At 47.0% G+C, this 26,395-nt stretch overlaps 1 protein-coding gene across 1 annotated transcript in view; it reads left to right on the top strand.

The window, feature by feature from the left end:
• The first annotated feature begins 215 nt into the window (after window positions 1-215).
• Window positions 216-26,395, top strand: part of dusp22a (dual specificity phosphatase 22a) — a 124,259-nt gene continuing 98,079 nt past the window's right edge. Inside the window, exons 1-2 of the mRNA XM_048546180.2 lie at window positions 216-479; window positions 20,850-20,883. Of these exons, the coding sequence (XP_048402137.1) occupies window positions 459-479; window positions 20,850-20,883 (55 nt within the window). The 5' untranslated portion in view covers window positions 216-458. The remainder of the gene's footprint in view (window positions 480-20,849; window positions 20,884-26,395) is intronic.

The following is a 26,395-nucleotide window of genomic DNA, read 5'->3' as shown; positions in this document are numbered from 1 at the left end:
AACACATTGGAGAGAGTGCAGAAGCGATTTGGTGGTACAGAGGCAGTGGGCGGGGGGGGGGGGGTGGTGTTGTTGGGCGAAGGGAATAGTGCGGGGAAGAAGAAAAAGGTGGGCCTGTGTGAGGGGGGTGAAGGGCAGGAATGAGTGAAAGGCAGAAAGGTGGGGAAGAGGATGAAAGCCATGTTGTGTCCCCTTTAATCGAAGTTGGAGACACCTAGCGGTGATGTCACCGCGCTGATGTATTTTCCAGGGAGTGCGGAAGCAGATTGGAATTCCAGCTCCAGCTCAAAGAAAACCGGCTGGCACGTTGCAAATCCGAGTTCATCCCGGTACAGGTCTCAAGCGCTTCAGTAAAGAAACCAGCTCAGCGCCGGGTTCCCTCTGTACCGAAGTCAGTGGCGCCCTTGATAACCTTATTTTCGAACCGCAGGTCCTGTTAAAGCCCGAGTCTGTGAGCCATGGGCACTGGAATGAGTAAGGTATGTGGTAGACATGGGGCGTGTGTGTTGACAGTGTTGCCGAGGGAGAGAGATTTGGAGAGGCAGATCTTTGCAGCTTGCTGAAATCTTGCTGTATTTCTCGGTGAAACTGCAGCCCGTGCCTCCGGGCAGCTCGCGTTTCCCACCAAGCAAGGCTGACATTCTCAAAACATCAGGGCATTTTGATCGGAAGTGAGCAGGGTGTCTCCGCTACGTGTTAAATACCGCTTGAGGGAGCCTCGTCAAAGTTCACCAACTGCACCCTCACCATCCGCCCCCACCCACCCCATCCATTCCCACCCCCTAAACTCAAACGGGCAAACAACAGTTTCTGACGGTCGGTCGAAATAATCTTTGTGAGGGGGTTGGGGCGGTGAACGGAGGGAGTTGAATAGCCCCGAAAGTCAGGATTTGCTGTCCCTGCTTTGGGGCTGAACTCCACCCCTAGGTCCCAGACAGAAAACTGATGTTGTTCATCCAGCGTTGCCTCGGAGTGGGTTTGTTGTGGCAACCAACAAAAACAAAACACAGGGTTCACAGAAGAGGTTACACTTAAAACCACTGATGTATTTTAAGCGATGTGGCGAGGGAGAAGACTGCCGTCGCCGTGGCTGAACTTCTTTGTCCATTTGATCCGAAGGACCTGCATTTTTCATCAGTGCCCAACGAGGGTCGTGAGTTAAATATGACCCCCTGTAGACAGCAAGGACACTCAGACTGGTATCAGTTGGTGGAAATGCACGCGTCATGTCCAGACACGCTGTCCTCGCATTTAAATCCTTCCAACTCTAGTCACTTCTTCCCGATTTCTACCCCACTCCCCTACCCTCAGAAATGTGTGTCTTAACACCCACCTGTCTTAAAAATAAGAATGCTGTGGAGATGGCGGTGTTGGACTGGGGTGGGCAAGATCAGACAACTTTTCACATAAACCTATTGGGCTCTAAACTGGTACTGTGTGACTTCTGACCTTAAAAGAGGCATGCTCTTGTTGGTTTATATTCTCCTCAAAACAAAAGGAGGTGAAGTGATTCATGCCAACCTTTCTAAAAAAAAAGTGTACTGGCCTTGCTATTCAATGTTCTTCTCATGCACAGAAGGTATGCAGTTATTTGGTTGTTCAAAAATGCTGTTAGCATTTCTTCAGTGAATGTATTTGGAAGTTAGCACAGCATTGTGGTGCTGCATCTGGCCTCAGCAGGCAACTTGGCAGTTGTTCTTGTGGCAGGCTATTCTGGGAGCTTGCTTAAATATATCTCCTTGTACTCGGGCCATGGAATCCTCACAGTGAGTGCAGTAACAACTCTTCCAAACTTTAACAGGCCTACATTTAATCAGCCCAGTGACATTAGGTATGGCATGTAGGTTAATAGAAAATTGACATATTTCAATGAGTAATGATGCTCATTTGAAGAGCTGGTGCAGACATAATGGGCTGATTAGCCTCCTTCAGCATGGTAACACTTCTGTGATCAGTGTCATTAAATTAGTGTCATACTGTTCTTTGGAATAAAGCATGGTGTTGCTTGTAGACTTGATCGTATGAAAGATTGATTGATCAGAAACTGAACTAGATCAACTATATGTAAATAATATGCCTGCAAGAGAAAGTCAGAGGCTGGGCATTCTGGAGTGACAAATACACTTCATGTCTTCCAAAGCTTTTTCCACTATCTACAAGGCACAAGCCAGGAGTGTGAAGAAATAATCCCCACTTGCCTGGATGAGCATCTTTCCAATGAAACCCAACATGTTCAACCCCATCAAAAACAAAGTAACCTGCTTGTTTGGTGTTTTGTCTTTGGTATTGCCATCTCCACCATTGAGAGTCTGTGGCAGCAGAATATGATCATCTACAAGACAAAGCTTCTTTGACAGCATCTCCAAAACTTTTGATGATTCTAATCTGGATGGACAAGGGCAACAGGCCCAACTGAACACAATCAACTGCAAATTTCCCTTTAAATTATGCACTATTTTGATCTGGAAGCATATCACTAATCCGTGACTTGCACTGGATCAAAATATTGGGAATTCCCACCTAACAGCTAAGGCCCAGATCTGCTCACAGCACTTTAAATGAGATCCATTTAGGTTTTTTTTATTACTGCAGCATAATCTTTACATCTTAATACTCCAGCCCTTTAGCTATGAAGGCCAGCATTCCATAGCCTTCTTGACTATTTTCGGCAACTGTTCATGGCATGTTAAAGAACTATTCGCCAGAACACACAAATTGTGTTGGACTCAGTGAATTTAACTTTGTGTCTTTTAAAAAAACCCTGATCAATCCCTTTCTGGTCCGAAATAGACATCCTTACACTTGCTCATGTTAAGATCTGCCTGCTTTGCCTATTCACTAAATCTATTAATATTTTGTTGAATTTCTATGTTGCCATCAACACTATCTACAATGCTGCCCAATTTTATATTGCCAGCAAATTTGAATGTTGACTTTTTATGCCATTCTACAAGACGTTAATGAATATTGTGAATAATTCAGGCCCCAACACAGATCCCCACGGGACACGACTAGTCATCTACTGCCAATTTGAGTACCTACCCATTATTCCAACTCTCTGTTTCACGTCATTCAACTAATTTTCTATCTATGTCTGTAACTTGCCCTCAGTTCTGTGACCTTCAACCTGAGTTAACAGTCTCTTGCGTGCAGTAGTTGATCAAAGGCTTTCTTGAAGTCCGTATAAACAACATTCCTACTTCTGTCAACCACCTTTGTCACCTGTTCAAAAAACTCTATGAGGTTTGTCAGGCATGACTACGCTTCATGAATCCATGCCGGCCCTCCCTAATTAACTGAAATTTATCGAGATGATCAGTTACCCTTTCCATGATAATAGACTCCCAACAATATACTCACCATAAATGTCAGAGTAATTTGTCTGTAATTCCCTGGTTTCCATCTGTGACTCTTCTTAAATAGCAGTGTATTTTTTTTTAAATAGAATCCCTACAGTGTGGAAGCAGGCCATTTGGCCTGTTGACCCTCCGAAGAGCATTCTACCCAGATCGACCCCCCCCTACCCTATTTCTCCCTGTTAACCTGCATTTTCCACGGCCAATGCACCTCACCTGCACATCTTTGGACTGTGGGTGGAAACTGGAGCACCTGGAGGAAACTAACACAATCACAGGGAGAATGTGCAAACTCCACCCAGGATGGAATCAAACCCAGTCCCTGGCACTGTGAGGCAACAGTGCTAACCACTGAGCCACTGTGCTTTCCTTCATCCTGTATGTCTGCCATTTTCCCATGGCCATTGACAATATCACTGATTACTGTTGCTCTGCCTTTTCATAGTTACCTAATTTCAACATTCATACAATCTAGTTCTTCTGAGCTGCTACCAGGTGATCTGTATACGATGCCTATGTGGATTTAGTTCCTTAATGCTTCCTCATTCCCCTCATTACATTCTCACTCACCATAGAAGTGATTATATTTCTAATCACTAATTTTACTGCATCTCCTCTGCTCTTTTCTGTATCCCTTCTGTAAAGCTTAAAAGCTGATATGTTTACTTCACAGTCCTGACCAACCTGCAACCGTCTCTCTGTAATGGTTACTACACCATTGTTTCCATTCTGAATCTGATCCTACAGCTCATTTAATTTGTTCCTTACACTCTGAGCATTTTGTATAAAGAGCTTTAGTTTTGGCTGTACAGTCTATTCTGTCCTTCAGCACCTTTTTATTATTTCTCCCTTCTGTCTCACTTGATATACTTTTTATAGTCCTGCCTTGTTCATCCTATTAATCTGGACCATCTTCTCACATTGCTGATCTACTGCACCAGTTCCCACCACCCCCCTGCCTGCTATTCTTGTTTAAACCCTAGTGGCTCTGGCAAACCTCCCTGCAAGGGTATCGGCACCTCTCCAGTTTAGTGCAACCCATCTTTCATGTATATGGGCACAGTTACAATGTCTAAAAGTTACTTAGATAAGTTCATGAATAGGAAAGGTTTGAAGGGATATGGGCCAGGCGCAGGCAGGTGAAAATAGTTTAGTTTGGGATTATGTTCGGCATGGACTGATTGATTCCATGCCACATGAGTTCATGACTCTGTGTCCCCACCGAACCTGAAATGGAGGAGTGGGGTGTGCAGAAACATGTGCCATTTAAACTGGCCAAACAGTTTAACTGGAGAAAGAAAAATACTACAGTTGATTTTACATCTTGAGCCATAAAACACAAAGACAGTGATGGTATATTGAATTTGTGGCATGGACAACATGCCCTTTCAAATATATGCGGTAGTTTGAAGCTGTGTTCGGTGCTCCAAAGGTCTTTCCACCACATGGCTGAACAAGAATCTCTCCCATTCTTACTACTTGCCATTGTTGTATGATGGAGGGATTTGGAGATTGATACTCAATCAGTAGGGCACTGTTATGAATATACATTCCTTATCCTCCAGTCCTGCAGTAGGATTTGAACCTGTAGCTTCTGACCCAGAGGTGTGGATATTTGCCACAAGATTGCCTGTGCTGAATTTGAACAAGGTGCTAATTATATTGCAGCTGAAAAGTTGCAGTCAGTTTATGGTCAGACTGCCATTGCACGTTCTCAGAGTTGCTGAAGCATTAGGCCGGAAGTGTCCATTTCACTGGGTATAGAGCTCCTGTATGTTGAGGGAAAGGTGCCTCTTTCCCTCCCCTTGTCTCAAAGGTGCACCGTTCAGTCGAATGCATTACCACAGCAACCAGTGGCTGCTCAGACATGGCCATTCATTGGGCATTCCTGGAAAGATATGATAGTGTTTAGAAATATATCATTTCACTTTGGGTCACTGCGGAAGACTGAAGGATATTGATTTAATGTCTAATTGAAAAGATGACTCCTCTGTTAGTGCAGAAGTCCCTCAGTACCTGATGGGAGTGTCAGTCTAGATTATTTACCCAATAACCTGATGTTAGATCTGCATGCACGATCTCTGATTGAGAGGTGAGACCAGTAGGTTTCAAATCTGACTACAGTTCAAAAATACTTTGGTGAACATAAAGCACTTTGGGGCATTCCGTTGTGACAGGTGTCATATAAATGCAACTGGATTCTTGATTCACCACCTGAACCAAGACTGATATGTTTCTTGGTATTAGTTGGGAGCAGATAATTTTTGTCTGATGGCAGCAGGCAGAACTTACACACAGCAAGCATGAAACATTTGTTAAACTTCACCTGTAAACTGGTCAGACAGCTCATTTTTCAAATCAGTGACATTTAAATACAGGCCTGGGATCCTAGTTTAAATCCCGTAGCTATCACAGTATACCAACTATAATACTTGCTATTGGTGTGTGGTTGGTTGCACACAATGTATATAGGAACATACCGCCCAGGAATAAAACCCAGAGCATTTATAATGATTGAAAGCCCACCCAGGACATGTATAATGTTACTTTGAATAAAAGCTGACTGCAAACATCTTATTTCTTGGCAAGTGCTTATCTGAGATAGTCTGGCAAGCAAAATGCATTTCTTTGTAAAGGTCAGTTTATGGTCAGACTGCCATTGCGTATTCTAGGAGTTGCTGAAGCATTAGGCCAGAAATGTCTGTTTCACAGGGTGTAGAGCTCCTGCATGTTGAGGGAAAAGTGCTTCTTTTCCTCTCCTTGTCTCAAAGATGAGCCATTCACTGGAATTACCACAGCAACCCGGGGCTCCTCAGACATGGTCATTCATTGGGCATTAACCCAAATCACAGGTGCTATTTGACTCTGGAGGCGACATACAACTTCGTTACCAGTTGGCACTTTCCTAGAGGCACTTAGCAGCCTTGACTAGGAGAGCAGGGATAATTGTAGTTCCCAAGCTACTGCTCTGACTGAGACCAGCAAACCTGAAACAGCATGAGAGTCAAGAACTAAAATATTTACAAGGCACTGTTGAAATGTTTCCAAAGGCCTTCATGGGAACATAATCAAAGCTTGGCCAAAGGTTAGAGGAGCACTGAGATTGCAGGATGTTGTTGGAGCTGGAGAAGATCACCAAGATAGTGAGAAGTAGAGTCATGGAAAGATTTGAAATCAGGGTGGGAATATTAAAGTCAAGATATTGCTGAATTAGGCATTACCATAGAGCAGTGAGCAGGAGAGTGATGGATGAGGAGGACTTGGTGAGAATTAGGCAGCATAGGTTTCAGTCAACTCATGTTTGTGGAGAGTTATAAATAGGAACTGCAAAGATAGTATTGAGAAAGCCTGATATTTGATATTCCTGTTCAGTTTGGAAATTCAGAACATTTTTAACATCATTATCCACCTCTCCCAGTCTGAGCTTCTAATACCATGCTGGGAGCTAATGATGTATTACAAGTTGCAGCAGAACCTAGCATGCCGAGTGGGTAAGTATATAGTTTAAATTCAACTCTAGCTGCTGTGCTCCTGAAGGAGTGAGGTCAATTTATGAAAGTAATGCTTTTACATCTGTTAGGTTATTGGTATGTTCCTGTGATGTGCAACATGACCCGTCGCTCGCTGTATGGATATGAAGCCCTAGTGTGTGCCATTAGGTGTTACACAGTAAAATCACAAAACTACCCCTTGTTTAGCTGTGGAATTAAATAAAAACTTTCAGTTCAAAAACGAACAGACTGTGTGGTTATGTCCTTCAATGCTAGATGAAAGACATTTACTTTCTGCAACATTGCATTGTTGTCACACATTTTAACACTGCACCAAGTGTAATTAGAGGATAGGGACCATGTGGTTCCCATATAGTTCAATCATATCTGTGATGAAGCTGACAAACCCATTGGAATGATGACATGATTGAAAGTGTTGGGCACCAGTTAGCATCGTGTCTGAGGTGAATGGTAGAATTTGTTAGATTTAGCAGCACCAGGAAGAGGTATCTGGAGAATGGCAGATTGAATGAAGGGTCAGAATAGTCCAAGATGAATCAGGAATGAAAAGGGTTCAGGTGGGGCCATGGACAAAGCCAGGAGGATTTTGGGGGCTAAACAGTAGGTGGGCTCAGGGCACGGAAGAGTCGAACTAGGCTCTGAAGGAGGACGATGGGTGGAATTGGGGTGTATAAGTTCTCAGTGAGACCAGTCTTGATTCTGATGGCAGTGCAGGAACTGTCAACGAAGATATGTTAAATTCTGGATGTGAGTTTGTTCGCTGAGCTGGAAGGTTCATTTTCAGACGTTTCGTCACTTTTTTTTTATTTGAAAAAATACACTTTATTCATAAGATGTACAAAAAATAAAACATATTTATACATCTACCCAGTCATGCAAGCCACTCCGGGTTACCCAGGGGGTACGTGCACCAACTAAAGAAAAAAAAAACAAAGAAGAGGAAAAAAACAAAGTGAAGGAAACACCCCGGAAGTCGTCTCACCGCACAGTCCCCGTTGGCCCCCTGACCAGTTGGGGAAGGCGCCAGCTGGGCCTAGTTACCAGATAGGGCCCTTTTTTCTATTCTGGACGAGGAGTTTCATACGGTGGTCTTTCCCCACCGCGCCTTGGCGGCGGCTGCCCCAAGCTTTAGCCCGTCCCTCAGCACGTGGTCCTGGACCTTGGAGTGTGCCAGTCTGCAACACTCGGTCGGGGTCAGTTCTTTCAGCTGGCAGACCAGCAAGTTGCAGGCAGACCAAAGAGCGTCTTTCACCTCATTGATGGTCCTCCAGGCGCAGTTGATGTTGATCTCAGTGTGCGTCCCGGGAAACAGCCCGTAGAGCACGGAGTCCCGCGTCACGGAGCTGCTCAGGATGAACCTCGACAAATACCACTGCATCCCCCTCCAGACCTCCTGTGCATAGGCACACTCCGGAAGGATGTGATCGACAGTCTCGTCCCCCCGCAGCCGCCTCGAGGGCAGCGTGCGGTGGCACAGAGATTCCGGGCATGCATAAAGGTTCTCACTGGCAGAGCCCCTCTCACCACCAGCCAAGCAATGTCCTTGTGCTTGTTTGAAAGTTCTGGCAATGAGGCATTCTGCCAAACGACTTTGGCAGTCTGCGTGGGGAACCACACGACGGGATCCACCCTCTCCTTTTCCCGAAGGGTCTCGAGGATACTATGTGCTGACCACTGCCTGACGCCCTTGTGGTCAAAGGTGTTTCCCTTCAAAAATTTCTCCACGAAGGACAGGTGGTACGGGATGGTCCAACTACTCGGAGCGTTCCGTGGCAACGAGGCCAGGCCCATCCTTTGCAACACTGGGGACAAGTAGAACCTCAGTAAGTAGTGACATTTGGTGTTTGCTTACTGAGGATCTACGCACAGCTTGATGCAGCCGCACACAAAGGTAGCCGTCAGGGCGAGGGTGGCATTCGATATGCCCTTTCCCCCATTTTCCAGGTCTTTGTACATGGTGTCCCTTCAGACCCGGTCCATCCAAGACCCCCAAATGAAGTGGAAGATGGCCCGGGTGGCCACAGCGGCGCAGGTCCAGGGAATAGGCCAGGCCTGCGCCACATACAACAGTACCGAAAGCCCCTTGCACCTGACAACTAGGTTCTTACCCGCGATGGAGAGGGACCGAGCGTCCACCTGCCCAGCTTCTGCTTCAGTTTGGTAATACGCTCCTCCCAAGTCTTAGTGAACGCCCCAGCTCCACCAAACCAAACACCCAGCACCTTCAGGTAGCCTGTCCTGACGGTGAAGGGGATGAAGGAGCGGTCGTCCCAGTTCCCGAAGAACATGGCCTCGCTCTTACTTGTATTGACTTTGGCACCCGAGGCCAGTTCAAACTGGCTGCAGATGTCCAACAGCCTACTTACCGACTGACGATCGGTGCAGAAGACGGCGACATCGTCCATGTACAGGGAGGTCTTGACCTGAAGGCCTCCGCTGCCTGGGATAGTCACGTCCTTCAGGCTCACGTCCTTCCTGATGGATGCGGCGAAGAGCTCCACACAGCACATGAACAAGGCAGGAGAGAGCGGGCAGGGCAGCCCTGCCTGACTCCAGATCTGATGGGAAAACTGTCCGATTACCACCTGTTGATCAAGACTGCGCTAATGATATTGGTGTAGAGCAGCCGGATCCAATTGCGGATGCCCTCCCCGACCCCCAATTTGGAGAGGACGTCCCTCATGTAAGCATGAGAGACCCTGTCGAAGGTCTTCTCCTGGTCCAGGCTGACGAGGCGGGTGTCCACCCATCTGTCCTGCACGTAGGCAATCATATCCCTGATGAGCACAAGGCTCTCAGCGATCTTCCTGCCCGGCACAGCACAGGTTTGGTCAGGGTGAATCACTGACTCCAGGACAGACCTGACCCGGTTGGCTATGACCTTGGCCAGGATTTTGTAGTCCACGTTCAATAGTGAAATGGGACGCCAATTCTTAATTTCTTCCCTCTCCCCCTTCCTCTTGTAAATGAGGGTGATGATGCCCTTCCTCATGGACTTGCACATTTCCCCTGCCCGAAGCGCACCATCGTACAGCTTCAGCAGGCCCTGGCCGACCAGGTCCCACAGAGCGGAATACAGCTCGATCAGTAAGCCGTCGCTCCCGGGTGTCTTATTCCTCTCCAAGGACTTGAGGGCTCTAGTCAGCTCGTACAGGGATATCGGCCAGTCCAGCCACTCCCTCGTGCCATCATCTAAGACCTCCGTGATAGACAACAGGAACGACTCAGAGGCCGTGCTATCCGTGGGCTTCGCGTTGTACGGTCCGGCATAGAAGGATCTGCTGATCCTCAAAATGTCAGGCCGAGATGACGTCACTGAGCCGTCGTCCTCCTTCAACCGGCTAAGCACAGAGCTCTTTTTGTGCACCTTCTGAAAGAAGAAATGCGAGCATGTCTCGTCCTGCTCCACAGAGCAGACCCTGGACCGGAAGATTATCCTGGAGGCCTCCGTGCCGAAGAGTGAGGCTTGCTGGCCCCTCACCTCGCAGAGGTCCTCCGTGACATCGACCCCCATCAATTGCAGAAGGAGCAGGTTCTGCACCCTTTTCTGGAGTCGCGACAGCTTTCCCCACCTCTCTCTTGCCTTCCGAACACCCTTGAGGACAAAGAACCCCTTGATGTTCTCCTTCACTGTCTCCCACCAGTCGCCCGGAGACTCAAAGAGGGGTTTCACGGTTCTCCAACCAGCATACTCCCCCTTAAGCTCCTCGACGTTCTCTGGGGTCAACAGAGTCGTGTTGAGCTTCCACGTCCCCTTGCCGGCCTGCTGATCGTCCTGTAAGTGACAGTCGGCCAGCAGGAGGCAGTGGTCGGAGAAGAACACCGGTTCGACGCTGATGGACCTGACCGAGAACGCCCGTGACACAAACAGGAAGTCTACCTTTGAGCGGATAGACCTGTCTGGCCGCGACCAGGTGTATCTCCGCTGCGTTCCGTCTGCAGGGGTGCTGAAGACGTCGAGCAACTTGGCGTCCTTCACCGTGCCCATCAGGAATCTGGACGTGACGTCCAGTTGACTCCCCCCACCCGCTATCCCCATGCCGGATCTTCCATCTGCATCAATGATGCAGTTGAAGTCTCCGCCTAGGATGACCCGGACCTGGATGTAGCCAGCAGGGGTGGAAGCCGCTGCAGGATGGCCAACCGCTCACTCCGTACCGCTGGGGCGTACACGTTGATCACCTCAGGGGAGCGTTCCTGTAGGTGACATCAGCTACTAGGAGGCGCCCCCCCACCACCTCCTGAACTTGAGAGATGGTGAATTCGCGCCCCCGCAGCAGGATAGCCAGACCCAAGGACCGACAGTCATTACCCCCCGACCAGATTGAAGGCCCACAGGTCCAGGCGCCCGACCATTTCCCGTACCTGCTGAGGTGCGGTATCCCGCACTCCTGCAGAAACAGGAGGTCTGCCTTGACGGTGGTCAGGTAGGCCAACGTGGACACACATCTTGCGGTGGACTTGACTCTGCGCACATTAATGCTCGCAACTCATACCCCCATTGTGGGCAGTGACCGCAGTACCCTCCCCAAGTCTAAGGTCCAGCCGCTCCATCTGTCCCTTCATGCCCATTGCCCGGGCTAACTGCTGGACGCTGTCCGGGCTCAGGAAACCGTCCGTGCTGCCTTCCAGGTGGCATCCCCCTGTCGGGGGTACGGAGGCAGGAGAGTCCGGCTCTGGGTCAGGCTGGGACACACTGTTTCCTCCTTCCTGCCTGAAAGTTCCGGGGGTCCCTTCAGGGCCCCAGCAATGCATGGCTGGGTGTCGGAGGGAGCCTCAGGATGCCTCCTGTCACCTGGAAGCAGGGTGCTGCTTTCCTTCTCCCTTGAGATCTTTACCTTCTGCTTTGGGCGGGCCTCCTCCGAATCTCCTTCGTCAGAGGAGCTCTTATAGTCCCCCTGTAGCTGCCTCTTCCCGCCTGACGGTTGCGGTTCCTGGGCCCGCCGGCACGCCTTCCTCCTCGCTTTCCGGACCATCGTCCACTCCCCTGGGTCACCTGTTGCCTCCTCCATCGACTCCGGGTTGTCGGGGGGGAGTGGAGCTTGCAGGGGTGCTTTGCTGATCTTGGGTCCATCCTGCGGGGCAGGGCCCTCCTGCACGACCTGGCTTTCCTGCACATTAGGGGGGTCCTTTCAGGGTCCCGGTGCCTTCCTCTCCTCGGGGGTGGGGGGGTTTGCCCCGCATTGCCCCTGCCAGCGACCTGGGCGTAGGTGGTCCCCCGCCGCGGCCATGCCCTATAGAGGTGGCCCGCTTCCCCGCAAAGGTTGCAGCTTTTTTCTTGTGGGCAATCCTTTGCAAGGTGTCCCTCCTCCCTGCAGTTCCTGCAGATGGTGGCTTTGCAGTCGACCGCCACGTGACCTGACCTACCGCAGGCATGGCAGACTTTAGGTTGCCCTGCGTAGGTCAGGTAGCCCTTGCTCCCGCCGATCACGAAGCTGCACGATGGGTGTACAATGTTCCCATCCACGCCCATCCTCAGCGTCACCTTGACCTGCCTCTTACTGGTCCAGATGCCAAAGGGGTCCATGATATCAGTTAGGTCCCCTTCCACCTTCACGTACCTTCCAAGGAAGGTCAGGACATCAACTGCTGGCATATGCGGGTTGTACATGCGTACAGTCACCATACGGCTCCTCTGCGCTGGCATCACGAACAGCGGGACAGCGGTCAATACAGAGAGGGGGCCCTTACCTCCTTTCTCCTTGAAAACCTCCAGGAAGCGCTCGCAAAGCTTGGCACTCCTGAAGGTCACATCGTAAAAACCTCCTCCGGGGAAATCCTGCAGGCAGTAAATGTCCGCAGCAGCAAACCCACAACAGTCCAACAGGACCCTCTTCACGAAGAAGGTGCGGTCCACAGAAGCACCTTCATCCACCTTCTTCATGGAAACGCGGATGGTGTTCCGGACCCCCTGACCCGGGGCACGAGAACTCGCCACAGCCATCGTTGCAGGCTGGCTGCTCCCCTGAATCAGCGTTAGGCCGAAGCCAGCATTAAGATCCACCGGTTGCAAGGGTGCACAGTCAACCCATCGTCTTCCTTCCACCTCCAACACAGTCGCGCTCTCCTCCTCTCGGTCCACAGAAGAGTGGGTCTTTATTTTGTTCCGGATGTAAGCTGGTTCGCTGAGCTGGAAGGTTTGTTCCCAGACGTTTCATCAGCATTCTAGGTAACATCATCAGTGAGCCTCCGACGAAGCGCTGGTGTTATGTCCCGCTTTCTATTTGTCTGTTTAGATTTCCTTGGGTTGGTGATGTCATTTCCTGTGTTGGTGATGTCATTTCCTGTTCTTTTTCTCAGAGGATGGTAGATTGGCTGCAAATTGGAACTCCATCAACAAACACATTGATTTGGAGCCAATCTACCATCCTCTGAGAAAAAGAACAGGAAATGACATCACCAACGCAGGAAATGACATCACCAACCCAAGGAAACCTAAACAGACAAATAGAAAGCGGGACATAACACCAGCGCTTCGTCAGAGGCTCACTGATGATGTTACCTAGAATGGTGATGAAACGTCTGAAAACTAACCTTCCAGCTCAGCGAGCAAACTCACACCCAGAACCTCAACCTGAGCTACAAACCTTCTCAAAACTCGCTAGCACATATGTTAAATGGAGGGCAAAATTAATACTGTCCATATTTAAGTCAAAGTCAAGATACTGGCTGGCAAAAGGAAGCTCAGTCATGAGACACTTTGATTTGTTAATGGGACAGTGGGAGTCTGAATATTTGAAGATTTTTATACAGCAGATCACAGGGTCTAGATTATAGGAGGAATAATGATGGGTTGGGTTTTGGCACATTGAGGGGAGATGGCATATCCATCTGCATGATGAAAGGTTCTAGGGTGATGACAGGAAGTTCAGAAGGAACAAGGATGAAGGAAGGCACAAAGTATCGTTAGGAGGATCAAAGGTGATAGGGACAAAGGGGAAGGTGATCGTAGAGGGTGCAGGGTCATGGATTACAAATCAAAGCTCACATGCACACTGTTACTGGCTGTATCAAAAAAAAAACTTGCCTACAACTGGCAGAAGTGTTGATCCGAATGGGAAGAGGCTAAGTGTGGAGTAGACAGAGTTTTGCTGTGAAGAGTGAGAGAAGTATGAAACTTTTGTGCTCAACACCAGAATGGATGAAATCCATGGACTCACATTGTGGATTACCTTACTCGCATGTTTCCTTCAGTGGAACACCCATGGGACACGTACACCCAATATTCCTACAAACTTGGGAGCAGGAGGAGAGGATGCAACAGAAGAGGACTTTCTTTCGTTAACTCCTGAGGGAGCGGATGACCAGGAGGGAGCAATTCGGAGAAAGCAGAGCAAAAGTCAGTGCAGCTGTAGGATGTGGATGAACCTACCTCCTCATTTCTGAAAGACAATGCCAGAGATGTCTGATGCTGGGCTGAGAAGCAGTCATCGAAGATTGCTACCTTGTGCAGCAAGACATGGCACCAAATCAATCCCGTGGCAACCTCTTGCCCACGGTTGTTATAAAGTGACCAAAAAGTGTGGGTAAAGGATGTCTTTTTGCGGTCTGGAATGCATGGGTGATTCAAAGATGTGACAGTGTTCTCTGCCCTCATTTCAAAGGGTTTGACAGATTCCTTACAAATGAGGACTGCCTGGTACCAGGACAATGGGCTTTGCAGCCATTCCCTGGGGTGGATGGCCCTCGTGGAACTGCTTTGGAACCACTAGCAACATCTGTGAACTGCAAGAGTTTCCATTGTCTAATCATCCAATCGATTGGCAAACATAGACAACGAACCTTGCAGTCCTGCTCTTGTTTCCCTGGGAGTTCTCAGCTGTGTACCTTGCACCCTCTCTGATGAAGGGTCTAGACCTGAAACGTCAGCTTTTGTGCTCCTGAGATGCTGCTGGGCCTGCTGTGTTCATCCAGCCTCACATTTCATTACCTTGCAGAGTATGCGGCTTCCTGAGCTTTGCAAGGCCCCAAACAAATCTATATTAATGGTGAGATCCTCCATTAGAAACTTAGCCTGGTCATGTAAAACATGTGTAATTACATGTCCATCTCTGGCCCAGTAAATTGTTGCATTTGCTTTTGCCATGAAACCAGAACGTGGTGATCAAAGAATCCAGCCAAACAGGAAGAGTAAACAAGCTGGGACTCATTAGTACTTGTCGGGCACACTGCGGGGAGCCACTGTTGCCATTGGATTAAAGCATTGGATGCAAAATGTGTTATTCAAAACTAGGAGCTCAATTAATGGTACAAAGTGGTCATCATTTGAGTGGAGTGGTACTTTATGGATTGCCTGTTTGTCTATTTATTTGCGTTGTGATTGCTGCTTAATGTTTGTCCTCATGTCTGATCTGATCAGCAAGACAATGTCATGCCCTGTAATACCTGCTGTTTGCTATTGAGCATTGCTTCCAGAGTCAGTTCAATAAATCAGATGCTGAGTTGGTCTCTCGCTCAATTGAGAATTCTGTTAACTTGCAAACCTGTTGTGGGGTTAGGACTCAGAAGTGCTCCAGATATTAAGTTCCTGATCCCAGACTGAAAATACGTACCCTTGTCTCCATGGTGGGGTCCTGCAGTAGACAATACTGTGAGACTTGCTCAGTGTTACATGCAGAGGAGTGGGTAAATTATATGTAAGTACTGATGCTAAAACCAATCCCTGTGTCATTCTTCCATTTAAGCTGAATCAGTTACCTTTGTACATGTTTTACAATGAATCAGGATATTCTGTCCTTAAAGGTATAAAAGATATTTGATGTGTAAAGGATTATTTCAGCCAATTGTATCTGGTTCGTATCCATGTCAAACCATTCACACAAGAGCCAAATCTGTGAAATTTGACAAAAGCCATAGATGTGAGCAGCTGTTGAGGTATGTTGGCTGCATGTGAAATGTCTTAACATCCAGATGTAGAGTGATTGCTGAGAGTTCCTGTGGCTGTGAATTGTCAGCAACGGGCAGCCATTGATTAGGATAGACATAGGAAAAATTTAACCAGTAAAGTAAACCAACTGAAAACCTTGACTTTGAAAGCCGTTTCTCAGGGCTGTTTTCTCTGAAGTCACCAATATCCCACGTTTCATGCTTCACCTCCTAAGTAAGGACTGTTTGGATCAATTGTGTAAAACACCTTAGTCCCAGCTTTGTTGTGATATGCCTTTAAGAATTATGTCAATGTTTCTGATGTAGAGCAGATGTGAGGAATGTGACTTTTGGATGATAGTGGTCTAAAGAAGGTACTGTGCAGTGAGGAACTGTGTCTTTGTACAGAACCGTCCTTGCATTTGGATTCCACATTCATCAGTTACTGATCCTGTTTTGAGTCGGCTGTATCTTGTGCATTGTAGTAGAACATAGAACATAGAAAAGTACAGCACAGCACAGGCCCTTCGGCCCACGATGTTGTGCCGTGGAATAATCCTAATCCAAAAGTAAAATAACCTGACCTACATTCCCCTCAATTCACTGCTGTCCATGTGCATGTCCAGCAGTCGCTTAAATGTCACTAATGACCCCGCTTCCACGACTACCACTGGCAAACTATTCCATGCGCTCACAACTCTCTGGGTGAAGAACCTCCCTCTGACGTCTCCTCTATACCTTTCTCCTAACACCTTAAAACTATGATCCCTCGTGGCAGCCAATCCTGCCCTGAGGAAAAGTCTCTGGCTATCGACTCTATCCATGCCTCTCATTACCTTGTACAGCTCGATCAGGTCACCTCTCTTCCTCCTTTTCAGAGAGAAAAGTCCGAGCTCAGTCAACCTCTCCCCGTAAGACAAGCCCCCCAGTCCAGGCAGCATCCTGGTAAACCTCCTTTGCACCCTCTCCAAAGCCTCCACATCTTTCCTATAATAGGGCGACCAGAACTGGACACAATATTCCAAGTGTGGTCTCACCAGGGCTTTGTAGAGCTGCAGCATAACCTCGCGGCTCTTAAACTCGATCCCCCTGTTAATGAAAGCCAAAACACCATATGCTTTCTTAACAACCTTATCCACCTGGGTGGCAACTTTGAGGGAGCTATGCACTTGAACACCAAGATCACGCTGTTCCTCCACACTGCCGAGAATCCTGCCTTTAATCCTATATTCAGCATTTAAGTTCGACCTTCCAAAATGCATCACTTTGCATTTATCCAGGTTGAACTCCATCTGCCATTTCTCAGCCCAGCTCTGCATTCTGTCAATATCTCGCTGAAGCCTGCAATAGCCGTCGATACTATCAACGGCACCTCCAACCTTTGTGTCATCAGCAAACATACTAACCCACCCCTCAACCTCCTCATCAAAGTCATTTATAAAAACTACAAAGAGCAGAGGCCCAAGAACAGAGCCCTGCGGGACACCACTCAGCACTGACCTCCAGGCAGAATACTAACCATCTACAACCACTCTCTGCCTCCTGTCAGCCAACCAATTCTGAATCCAGACAGCCAAATCACCCTGTATCCCATACCTCCTGACTTTATGAATGAGCCTGCCGTGGGGAACCTTATCAAATGCCTTGCTGAAGTCCATGTACACCACATCCACTGCTTGACCATTGTCAACCTGTCTCGTGACTTCCTGAAAGAACTCAATAAGATTTGTAAGGCATGACCTGCCCCTCACAAAGCCATGCTGACTCCCTGTAATCACGGTATGCTTTTCCAAATAGTCATAATTCCTATCCCTCAGAATTCTTTCCAAAACTTTGCTGACCACAGACGTAAGACTGACTGGTCTGTAATTTCCAGGGATTTCCCTATTCCCTTTCTTGAAAAGAGGAACAACATTTGCCTCCCTCTAGTCTTCCGGTACGACTCCTGTGGAGAGTGAGGAAGCAAAGATCTTCACCAGCGGCTTAGCGACCTCCTTTCTCGCTTCCCGGAGCAACCTAGGATAAATTTGGTCTGGCCCTGGCGACTTATCAATCTTAATGTTTGCCAAAATTTCCAGCACATCAACTTCCTCAATCTTGATCTGTTCAAGCCTGTTTTCCTGCTCCTCAAAGTTCTCATTCACAACAAGGTCCCTTTCCTTAGTGAAAACTAAAGCAAAAAACTCATTTAGGGCTTCCCCTATCTGCTCAGGCTCCACGCACAAGTTCCCTACGCTATCCCTGATCGGCCCTACCTTCTCCCTGATCATTCTCTTATTCCGCACGTATTAGTAAAATGCCTTCAGGTTCTACCTAATCCTTCCTGCCAAGCCTTTTTCATGCCCCCTCCTGGCCCTCCTCAGTCCACTTTTGAGCTTCTTCCGAGCAAGCCTGTAATCTGCTAAAGCTGTGCTAGACCCTTGCTTCCTCCACCTTACGTACGCTGCCCTTTTCTTTTTGACAAGAAGCACCTCTGTACCCGTCATCCAAGGCTCCTTAATGTTACCTCTTCTTACCTCTCTCAGAGGAACAAATTTATACATCACTCGCAACAACTGCTCCTTAAACAGCCTCCACATATCTGCTGTGCCCTTTCTGTGGAACAATTGCTCCTAATCTGTACTCCCCAACTCCTGTCTGATAGCGTCATAGTTTTCTTTTCCCCAGTTAAATATCTTCCCCTGGTAACTGCTCCTTTCCCTTTCCATGGCTATGGTAAATGTGAGGCTGTTGTGGTCACTGTCGTCAAAGTGTTCTCCCACCACGAGATCTGACACCTGTCCTGGCTCATTGCCGAGCACCAAATCCAAAATGGCCTCTCCCCTCGTCGGCCTGTCCACATACTGAGTAAGGAAACACACCTGAACACACCTGACAAAAACAGCTCCATCCAAACCATCTGCACTAAGGATGTTCCAATCTATATTGGGAAAGTTGAAGTCACCCATAACAACAACCCTGCTACGTTTGCACTTTTCAACAATCTGCCGGCCAATGAGTTCTTCGATCTCTCTACTGCTATTTGGGGGTCTGTAGAAAACCCTCAATGAGGTGACTGCTCCCTTGCTGTTCCTAACTTCCACCCATACTGACTCAGTCGACAAATCTTCCTCGGCAACCTCTGCCCATACCACCTCAGTAGACGAGTCCTCAAAGGTTCTTACAGCCACCGTTATACTGTCCTTGACCAACAAAGCCACACCTCCCCCTCTTTTACCACCTTCCCTGACCTTAATGAAAGATTTAAACCCTGGAATCTGCAACATCCATTCCTGACTCTGATCTATCCATGTCTCCGAAATGGCCACAACATCGAAGTCCCAGGTACCTATCCAAGCTGCAATCTCACCTACCTTATTCTGGATACTCCTGGCATTAAAGTAGACGCACTTCCATCCAGCTTGCTGTCTGCCAGCACACTCCTGTGACAGTGAGGTCCTGATTGTGTCCTCCCTACGCTCATCCTCCTGTGTACTAGGACTACACCTCAGTTTTCCATCCCCCTTCTGAGCTGGTTTGAATCCACCCGAATAGCACTAGCAAATTTCCCACCCAGGATATTAGTGCCCCTCTGGTTCAAGTGGAGACCGTCCTGTTTGTAGAGAACCCACCTTCCCCAGAATGAGCTCCAATTGTCCATGTACCTGAAGCCCTCCCTCCTGCACCATCCCTGCAGCCACGTGTTCAGCTGAAATCTCTTGCTGTTCTTTGCCTCGCTATCACGTGGCACGGGTAACAAACCAGAGATAACCACTCTGTTTGTTCTAGCTCTCAACTTCCACCCTAGCTCCCTGAAATCCTGTCTGACATCCCTATCCCTCTTTCTACCTATGTCGTTGGTGCCTATCCTAAAGTAGCTATCCTAAAGCTTGAGAACACACTACCTTTCTCACTTCCAACAATTCCACCTCTAACAACAAAGTTATTAAAATTTTAAAATTGTAATTGAATGGTCTAACCTAACCAAAACCTTTGCTCTCTCATCTACACTTTCTCAATCTTTGTCAGTAGCGTTCTGTGATACAAACCTCGAACCATTCCATCATCAAAGAAATGCAAATGATGAATTGAGTAATGCAATCATGAGACTTTCACAAGCAAGCCCTTAAAATTGCTGGAGAAACTCAGCAGGTCTGGCAGCATCTGTGGAGAAAGAAACAGAGTTAACGTTTCAAGTTAGAAACTCTGAGGAAGAGTAATTCCAGACTTGACATGTTAGAACTGTTCCTATCTCCACAGATGTTGCCAGACCTGTTGAGTTTCTCCAGCATTCTCTGTGTTTGTTTCAGATTTCCACCGTCCACATTTTGCCTTTTTTGAGTGTTTAATTCACTCCCATTTCTCTACCAGATATGCTCACTTTGAAGAAATCCTGCTCTTCCTAGTGATGGGATTTCTATTTTAATTTCAAGTGAATTTCAGTTGTCAGTATCGGTGTAACACTAGCAACTCTCTAGACATTCCATGCCATTCTGCTTAAAGCAGCCTGCTTGATTTGCAACTCATCTACTTCCTTATACACCCACTCATCCACTACCTGTGCCCTATGGCTGTCCAAAGGATGCCCTGCAGTGACTCACCAAGACTTCCCCAACAGTACCGCCCAAACTCGTAACCTCTGTTGGCCAGCAGGGTGCGCAGGAAGGATATCACCCTGAAATGCCGCTTAGAGCTACCAGCACCCATTTGGTACCTCAAGTATCTAATCATTACCATGTTTGTCCGCGTAGGAAATCATTGCTGAACCCAATGCTTCATCCATCTGATCCGTATGTAAATTCACCTTTTGTGAAGCTGCCTTCTGACAAGTGATACTGAGAGCTGGTCCTTCATTCCACCTACTGCCAACCAGCATTTAACTAGTGACACTGTCTCTGCTGGGATTCATTAACAAAGTGCAGACTGGTTAATCAAAGCTAGTGCTATGTGTCTCTCTGTAAGCCTGAAAGTACACTACATTGCACATCAGAGTAACTTCTAATGGAAGAACTTGCTGTGCAGTGCAGAAGCTGAGCTTGCTAAGAAATTAACTTACTGCTATCACTGATCTCAGTGTGCAGCTAGGATCTGGAAAATGTATTCTTGATTTAATAAAAATGTTTTCTTCTCTTACTAGGTTTTAGATGGCCTCTATCTTGGAAATATTAGAGGTAAGTGTGGTTATCATTTCTTAACTGTAGAGGCTTGTAATCATCATTACCATGGATTGAAACTGCATTATCGGTTCATTAAATTCTTCTGCCCACCATTAGAACAAAGCTCGGAGATAACAAGAACTGCAGATGCTGGAGATAGAGACAACACAGTGTGGAGCTGGAAGAACACAGCAGGGTAGGCAACACCAGAGGAGCAGGAAAGTTGATGTTTTGGGTGGGTGAGAAGAGGTGTAGTCCAGGTATACCCACCCTCCAGCTAGAATGCGATCCCCTACTCCCAATTCCTCCACCTCTGCTGTGTCTGTTCTCAAAATGGGGCATTCCACTACTACACATCCCAAATGTCTTCCTATTTCAAGGACCGCAACTTTTCCCCTCCAGTGATCGAAAGTGCCCTCAACCGCATCTCTTGCATTTCCCACACTTCTGCCCTCACATCCCCTCCCTCCAACTAAAATAAAGATGGAATCCCCCTTGTCCTCACATATCACCTCACCAACCTTTGTAACCAATGTATCATTCTCCACCACTTCTGCCACCTACTGTCCAACCCCATAGCCAAAGAGATATTCCCCCCCCACCTCTATCTGTCTTTCGTAGCGACTGCGCTCTCCGCAACTCCCTTGTCTGCTCCACACACCCCACTAGCCCCACCACCCTAGCACCTTTCCCCTGCAACCGCAGGAAGTGCTGCACCTGCCCCTACACCTCCACCCTCACCTCTATTCAAGGCACAAATCAAAACCTTCTGTATCAGACCTGCATATCCATCAACATGGTCTACTGTATCCTCTGCTCCCAATGTTGCCTCCTCTGCATCAGTGAGATCTCGGAGACCGTTTCGGAGAGCATCTGCATTCTGTATGTGAGAAACAACAACACCTTCCAGTCACCAATCATTTTAAGTCCCCCTCCCACGCCTTGGGTGACATGTCCATCTTGGGCCTCCTCCAGTGTCACAACGACACCACCCACAAACTCAACTTCTCATATTCTGCCTCGGAGCCTACAGCCTGATAGCCTAAACGTGGATTTTACCAGCTTTAAAATCTCCTCCACCCCCAGCCTCATCCTGTGTCCAACCCTCCCTCTGGTCCCTGCCTCCTTGACCTGACACATCCTGCCCATGTTCTGTCCCACCTGCACCCCACCTATCCCATTGACCAATCCCCCACCATTCCCTACCTGCACCCAGCTATCACCATTTCACTTACCTTTGCCAGCCCCACCCCTCCTCTCTCTCTTTATTTCTGAGCTCCCTTCCCTCTCTCCATTTCTGAAGAAGGGTCCTGACCTGAAACGTCAACCTTCCTGCTCCCCTGATGCTGCCTGGCCTGCTGTGCTTATCCAGCTCCATACTGATTAGAACAAAGCTATCACCTGATTTTAAAATACGATGGTCAGTGACTGCTTTGCAAAATAATAGAATTTCATTCCACAGACCCATGAAAGCTCCTAGGCCGTTTGGCCCATCATGTCTGAGCCTGCTTTTTGCGGAAGCAATCCAAAACTAATAGTTGTGTCAAGCTGCCTTCCACTCACCATGATTCTTCCTTTTGCATCAAGTAGTCACTCAGTCTTACCTTGAAACTAACTCTGCTTCAACCACTTTCTATGGCAAAGCATCTAATTTCCAATAACCTATGTGTAAGAACATTTCTCGCCCCGATTGTCAATGACAGTATTGATGACTCCTCTTTACCTGTCACTGACACCACAGCCAGGAGAAATAATAACTCACTGATAATTAATGTCAATTTCAACCTGAAAGCTTAATTTCCATTTATAATGCTTGCTGAGCGTTGTAATGGTTCCTTCTCAAGTTTGTTGGGTTAAGTGGAAAAAGTGCCCCACTCTAAGTGCCCTAAATGTTAGGTTAAAGTAGATGCACTGTTAAATTAAACTAATAAATCCAAAAAGGAATTCAGGAGAAACTCCTTTACTGAAAGACTGGTAAGATTGTGGAAATTGACAATGAATGGAGTGGATTAGGTGGATAGTGTAGGAGCAGTTAAGGAGAAGCAAGATAGGTATCCAGGGAAAAGATTGGAAGATAATGCTGATAGGATTATAAGTGCCTGGCAATGACTGTCTCCAATAGCAGATAAGTTAATCATTGCCTGTTGACATCCAATGGCATGACTATCACTGAATCCCTCACTGTCAACACACTGGGGTTACCAGTGACCAGAAACTGAACTGGACTAGTTACATAAATAGACTGGCTACAAAAGCAAGTCAGAGGCTAAGAATCTTGCAGCAAGTAACTCACCTCCTGACTCCCCAAAGCTTGCCCACCATCTACAAAGGATAAGCCAAGATGGAATATGCCTCACTTACCTACATAGGTGCAGCTTCAACAACACTCCAAGAAGCTTAACGTTGTTCAGAGCAAAGCAGCCTGCCGGATGACTGTCACATCTACAAGTATTTACTCACTCCACGACTGACACTCAGTAGAATCAGTGTGTACTATCGACAAAATACACTGCAGAAATTCACCAATTTCCTTTGACAGCACCTTCCAAACCCATGGCTATGACCATCTAGAAGGTATGGGTTAGAAAGCTGATGATCCAATTGCAAGGGGCACAGTCAAGAACAAAGTCACACAGTTTTGAGATCCAGACTGATCCGCCCTCTGCAGCTGGATCCTCTGCTTTCTGATCCATAGGCTGCAATCAATGAGGATAGGTAGCTGCATCTCCTCCACGATGATACTCAACACTGGAGCTCTCCCCCACCCAAGGATGTGCCCTCAGCCCCCTTCTTTACTCCCTGTACACTTACGACTGTGTTGCCAAATTCCAAGTGAATGCCATCTACAAATTTGCTGATGACACCACCATAGTAGGATGGATATCTAACAACGATGTGTCAAAATACAGAAGGCAGATAGTTGGCTTGGTGACGTGGTGCAAAAAAAAAATCTGTCTCTCAAATTCAGCAAAACTAAATAACTGATCATCAACTTCAGGAAGAAAGGAGGAGAACACACCCCCATCTACATCAATGGAACTGAGGTTGAGGGAGTGAAAAGCATCAACTTCCTTTGAGTGACGATAACCGACAATCTGCCCTGGACTTCCCACGTAGATGCGATGGTCAAGAAGGCACAACAATTCTTCTTCTTCTTCAGGCAGCTCAGGGAATTTGGCATGTCCATTAGGTCCCTCACCAACTTTTACAGGTGCATATTGAAAGCATACTGTCTGTGTGCGTAACGGCCTGCTATGGCAACTGCTCTGCCCAGGACAGTAAGAAACTACAGAAGGTGCTGTGCACAGCCCAGACTGTCATGGCAGCCAACCTTCCATTCATGGACTCCATTTACAGGGCTTGCTGCCATGGAAAGGCAATCAACATCATCAAAGACCTATCGCACCCTGGTAATGATCTCCTATGGTCTCTTCTGTCAGGCAGAAGAGACAGAAGAAGCACAAGCAGGTTCAGGAACAGCTTTTTTCTGGCCATTTTCAGAGTGTTGAATGGACTCTAGCCTCAAATAATGTACCCTGTAAGCCTCTAAGTCTTTTTGATCTGTACATCCTTTGTTTACTGTGATCTACCTGTACCACTCATAAACAAAGCTTTTCACTGTATTTTGTTCCATATGACAATAAAATCAATCAATCAATGAAAATGAGGGCAGCAGATACCTGGGAAAATAGCTTCCTGCAAGTTCCCCTCATAGCTACTCACCATCATGACTAGGAAATTTTTTGCCATTCCTTCTGCCATGTCATTGGATCATAATCGTGGAATTTCCTCCTTAACAACATTGCAGGTCTACTTACAGGATGTGGACTGCAGTGGTTCAAGAAGGCTGGTCAACACCAACTTCTCAAGGGCAACAATAAATGCTGGCCAGCCAGTGACTTCCACGTCCCATCATATGAAGTAGAGCAGAAGGAGCAATATAAATTGTGTTTTACATTCTATGTGATAATGCGCATATAGCAGCAATCTACATATCTTTCAAGTGTTTTTGAATGCTTATTTGTTATGGGCTGCAGAAGACTGGACCGTTCATTAATCCATCTAAAAAGATTTGCATGCCTAATTCTTCTGCTATGGCATGCATCCAGTCTCTGTTTTGGAGAAATGCTAAGGAGACAGATTAAAGAAGCTTTTGTGTTTTCAGACAACTCTGTACGGCTGGAGAGTTTTTAAAAAATTGTATTGCTACTAAAAAAGGCTGTAAATTTTGCAGGCAACATGAATTCAGAATAAAATAATATTAATTTAAAAGCAGCAAAACATTGTGGTGAACTTACTTGAAGAGGGGAATATTTGACAAATTGTAAATCAGCAGCAAATGCTGTATTTTCTGTCAGACCTCTCAGTTAGGGGGCACTTGAGCTAAACCATCAAGATGAAACTACGGTGGACTTTCGGGAGACTGTGTTCAGTTCTGGTCTCTCTGCTATAGGAAAGATGTTGTGAAACTTGAAAGGGTGCACAAAAGATTTACAAGGATGTTGCTGGGATTGGAGGTCATGAGTTATAGGGATAGTTTGAATAGGCTGGGGCTATTTTCCCTGGGCCATCAGAGCCTGAGGTTTATAAAATCATGAGGGGCTTAGATAGAGTGAATAGCCCAGGTCTTTTTCCTTGGAATAGAGGAGTCCAAAACTAAAGAGCATAGGTTTAAGGCAAAAGGGGAAAGATTTAAAAAGGACTTACAGGGTAACGTTTTCATGCATAGGGTGATGCGTGTCTGTGACGATCTGACAGAGAAAGTGGTGGAGTTGGGTGCAATTTAAAAGGCATCTTTTAATACAAAAGGTTGGGTACATGAATAGGAAATGCTCAGAGGGATATGGGCCAAATATTAGCAAATGGGCCTAGGTTAATATAGGAAATCTGGTTGGCATGGATAGGTTGGACTGGACGGTCTGTTTCTGTGCTGTACAGATCCATGATTCTATGACAATAAAGTTTTGAAATGCTGCATGTTTTGCTGGCTGTCAGAGCCAGGGGCTCTATCAGAATGATGCACACAGTGATAGGTGTGCTCCATTGGAGGGGACTGGGATGATTTGAAGAGAGAAGCACACCACACATGTTGGATTAGTGAATCTACTGATGGTAGGACCCTCAAAGAGAAGTCAAAAATAACAGGAGTGACTTAAAGGCATTATTTTTTAAGCAGCAGGTTTTTATGATCTGATATACTGCCTAAAACTCATGATTGAAATCACATTCAGTGATAACTTTCACAAGACAATTGAATAAGTGCTTGAAGGGGCAGGTTTTGCAGGGCGATAATGACTGAATTGGGGAGCAAGACTGATTGGATAGTACTTTCAAACAGCCAGAACTTGTACAACGGACCAAACAGCCTCAAGTTGAGAAGGCAACGGCCCAGTGCTATTATCACCAGACTATTAATCCATAGACGCTGGGGACCTGTCGAATCCTGCAGTTTGTGTAATTTGAAACCTTTAAAACTCTGGAACTAAGAGCCTAATGATGACCGTGAAGCCATTGACAATTGTTAGCA

This window comes from Stegostoma tigrinum, chromosome 16 (genome assembly GCF_030684315.1).
Source record: "Stegostoma tigrinum isolate sSteTig4 chromosome 16, sSteTig4.hap1, whole genome shotgun sequence".
NCBI classification, from domain to species: Eukaryota; Metazoa; Chordata; class Chondrichthyes; order Orectolobiformes; family Stegostomatidae; genus Stegostoma; species Stegostoma tigrinum.
The sequence above is the reverse complement of the archived record's forward strand: the minus strand, read 5'-3'. Positions and strand labels throughout refer to the sequence as shown.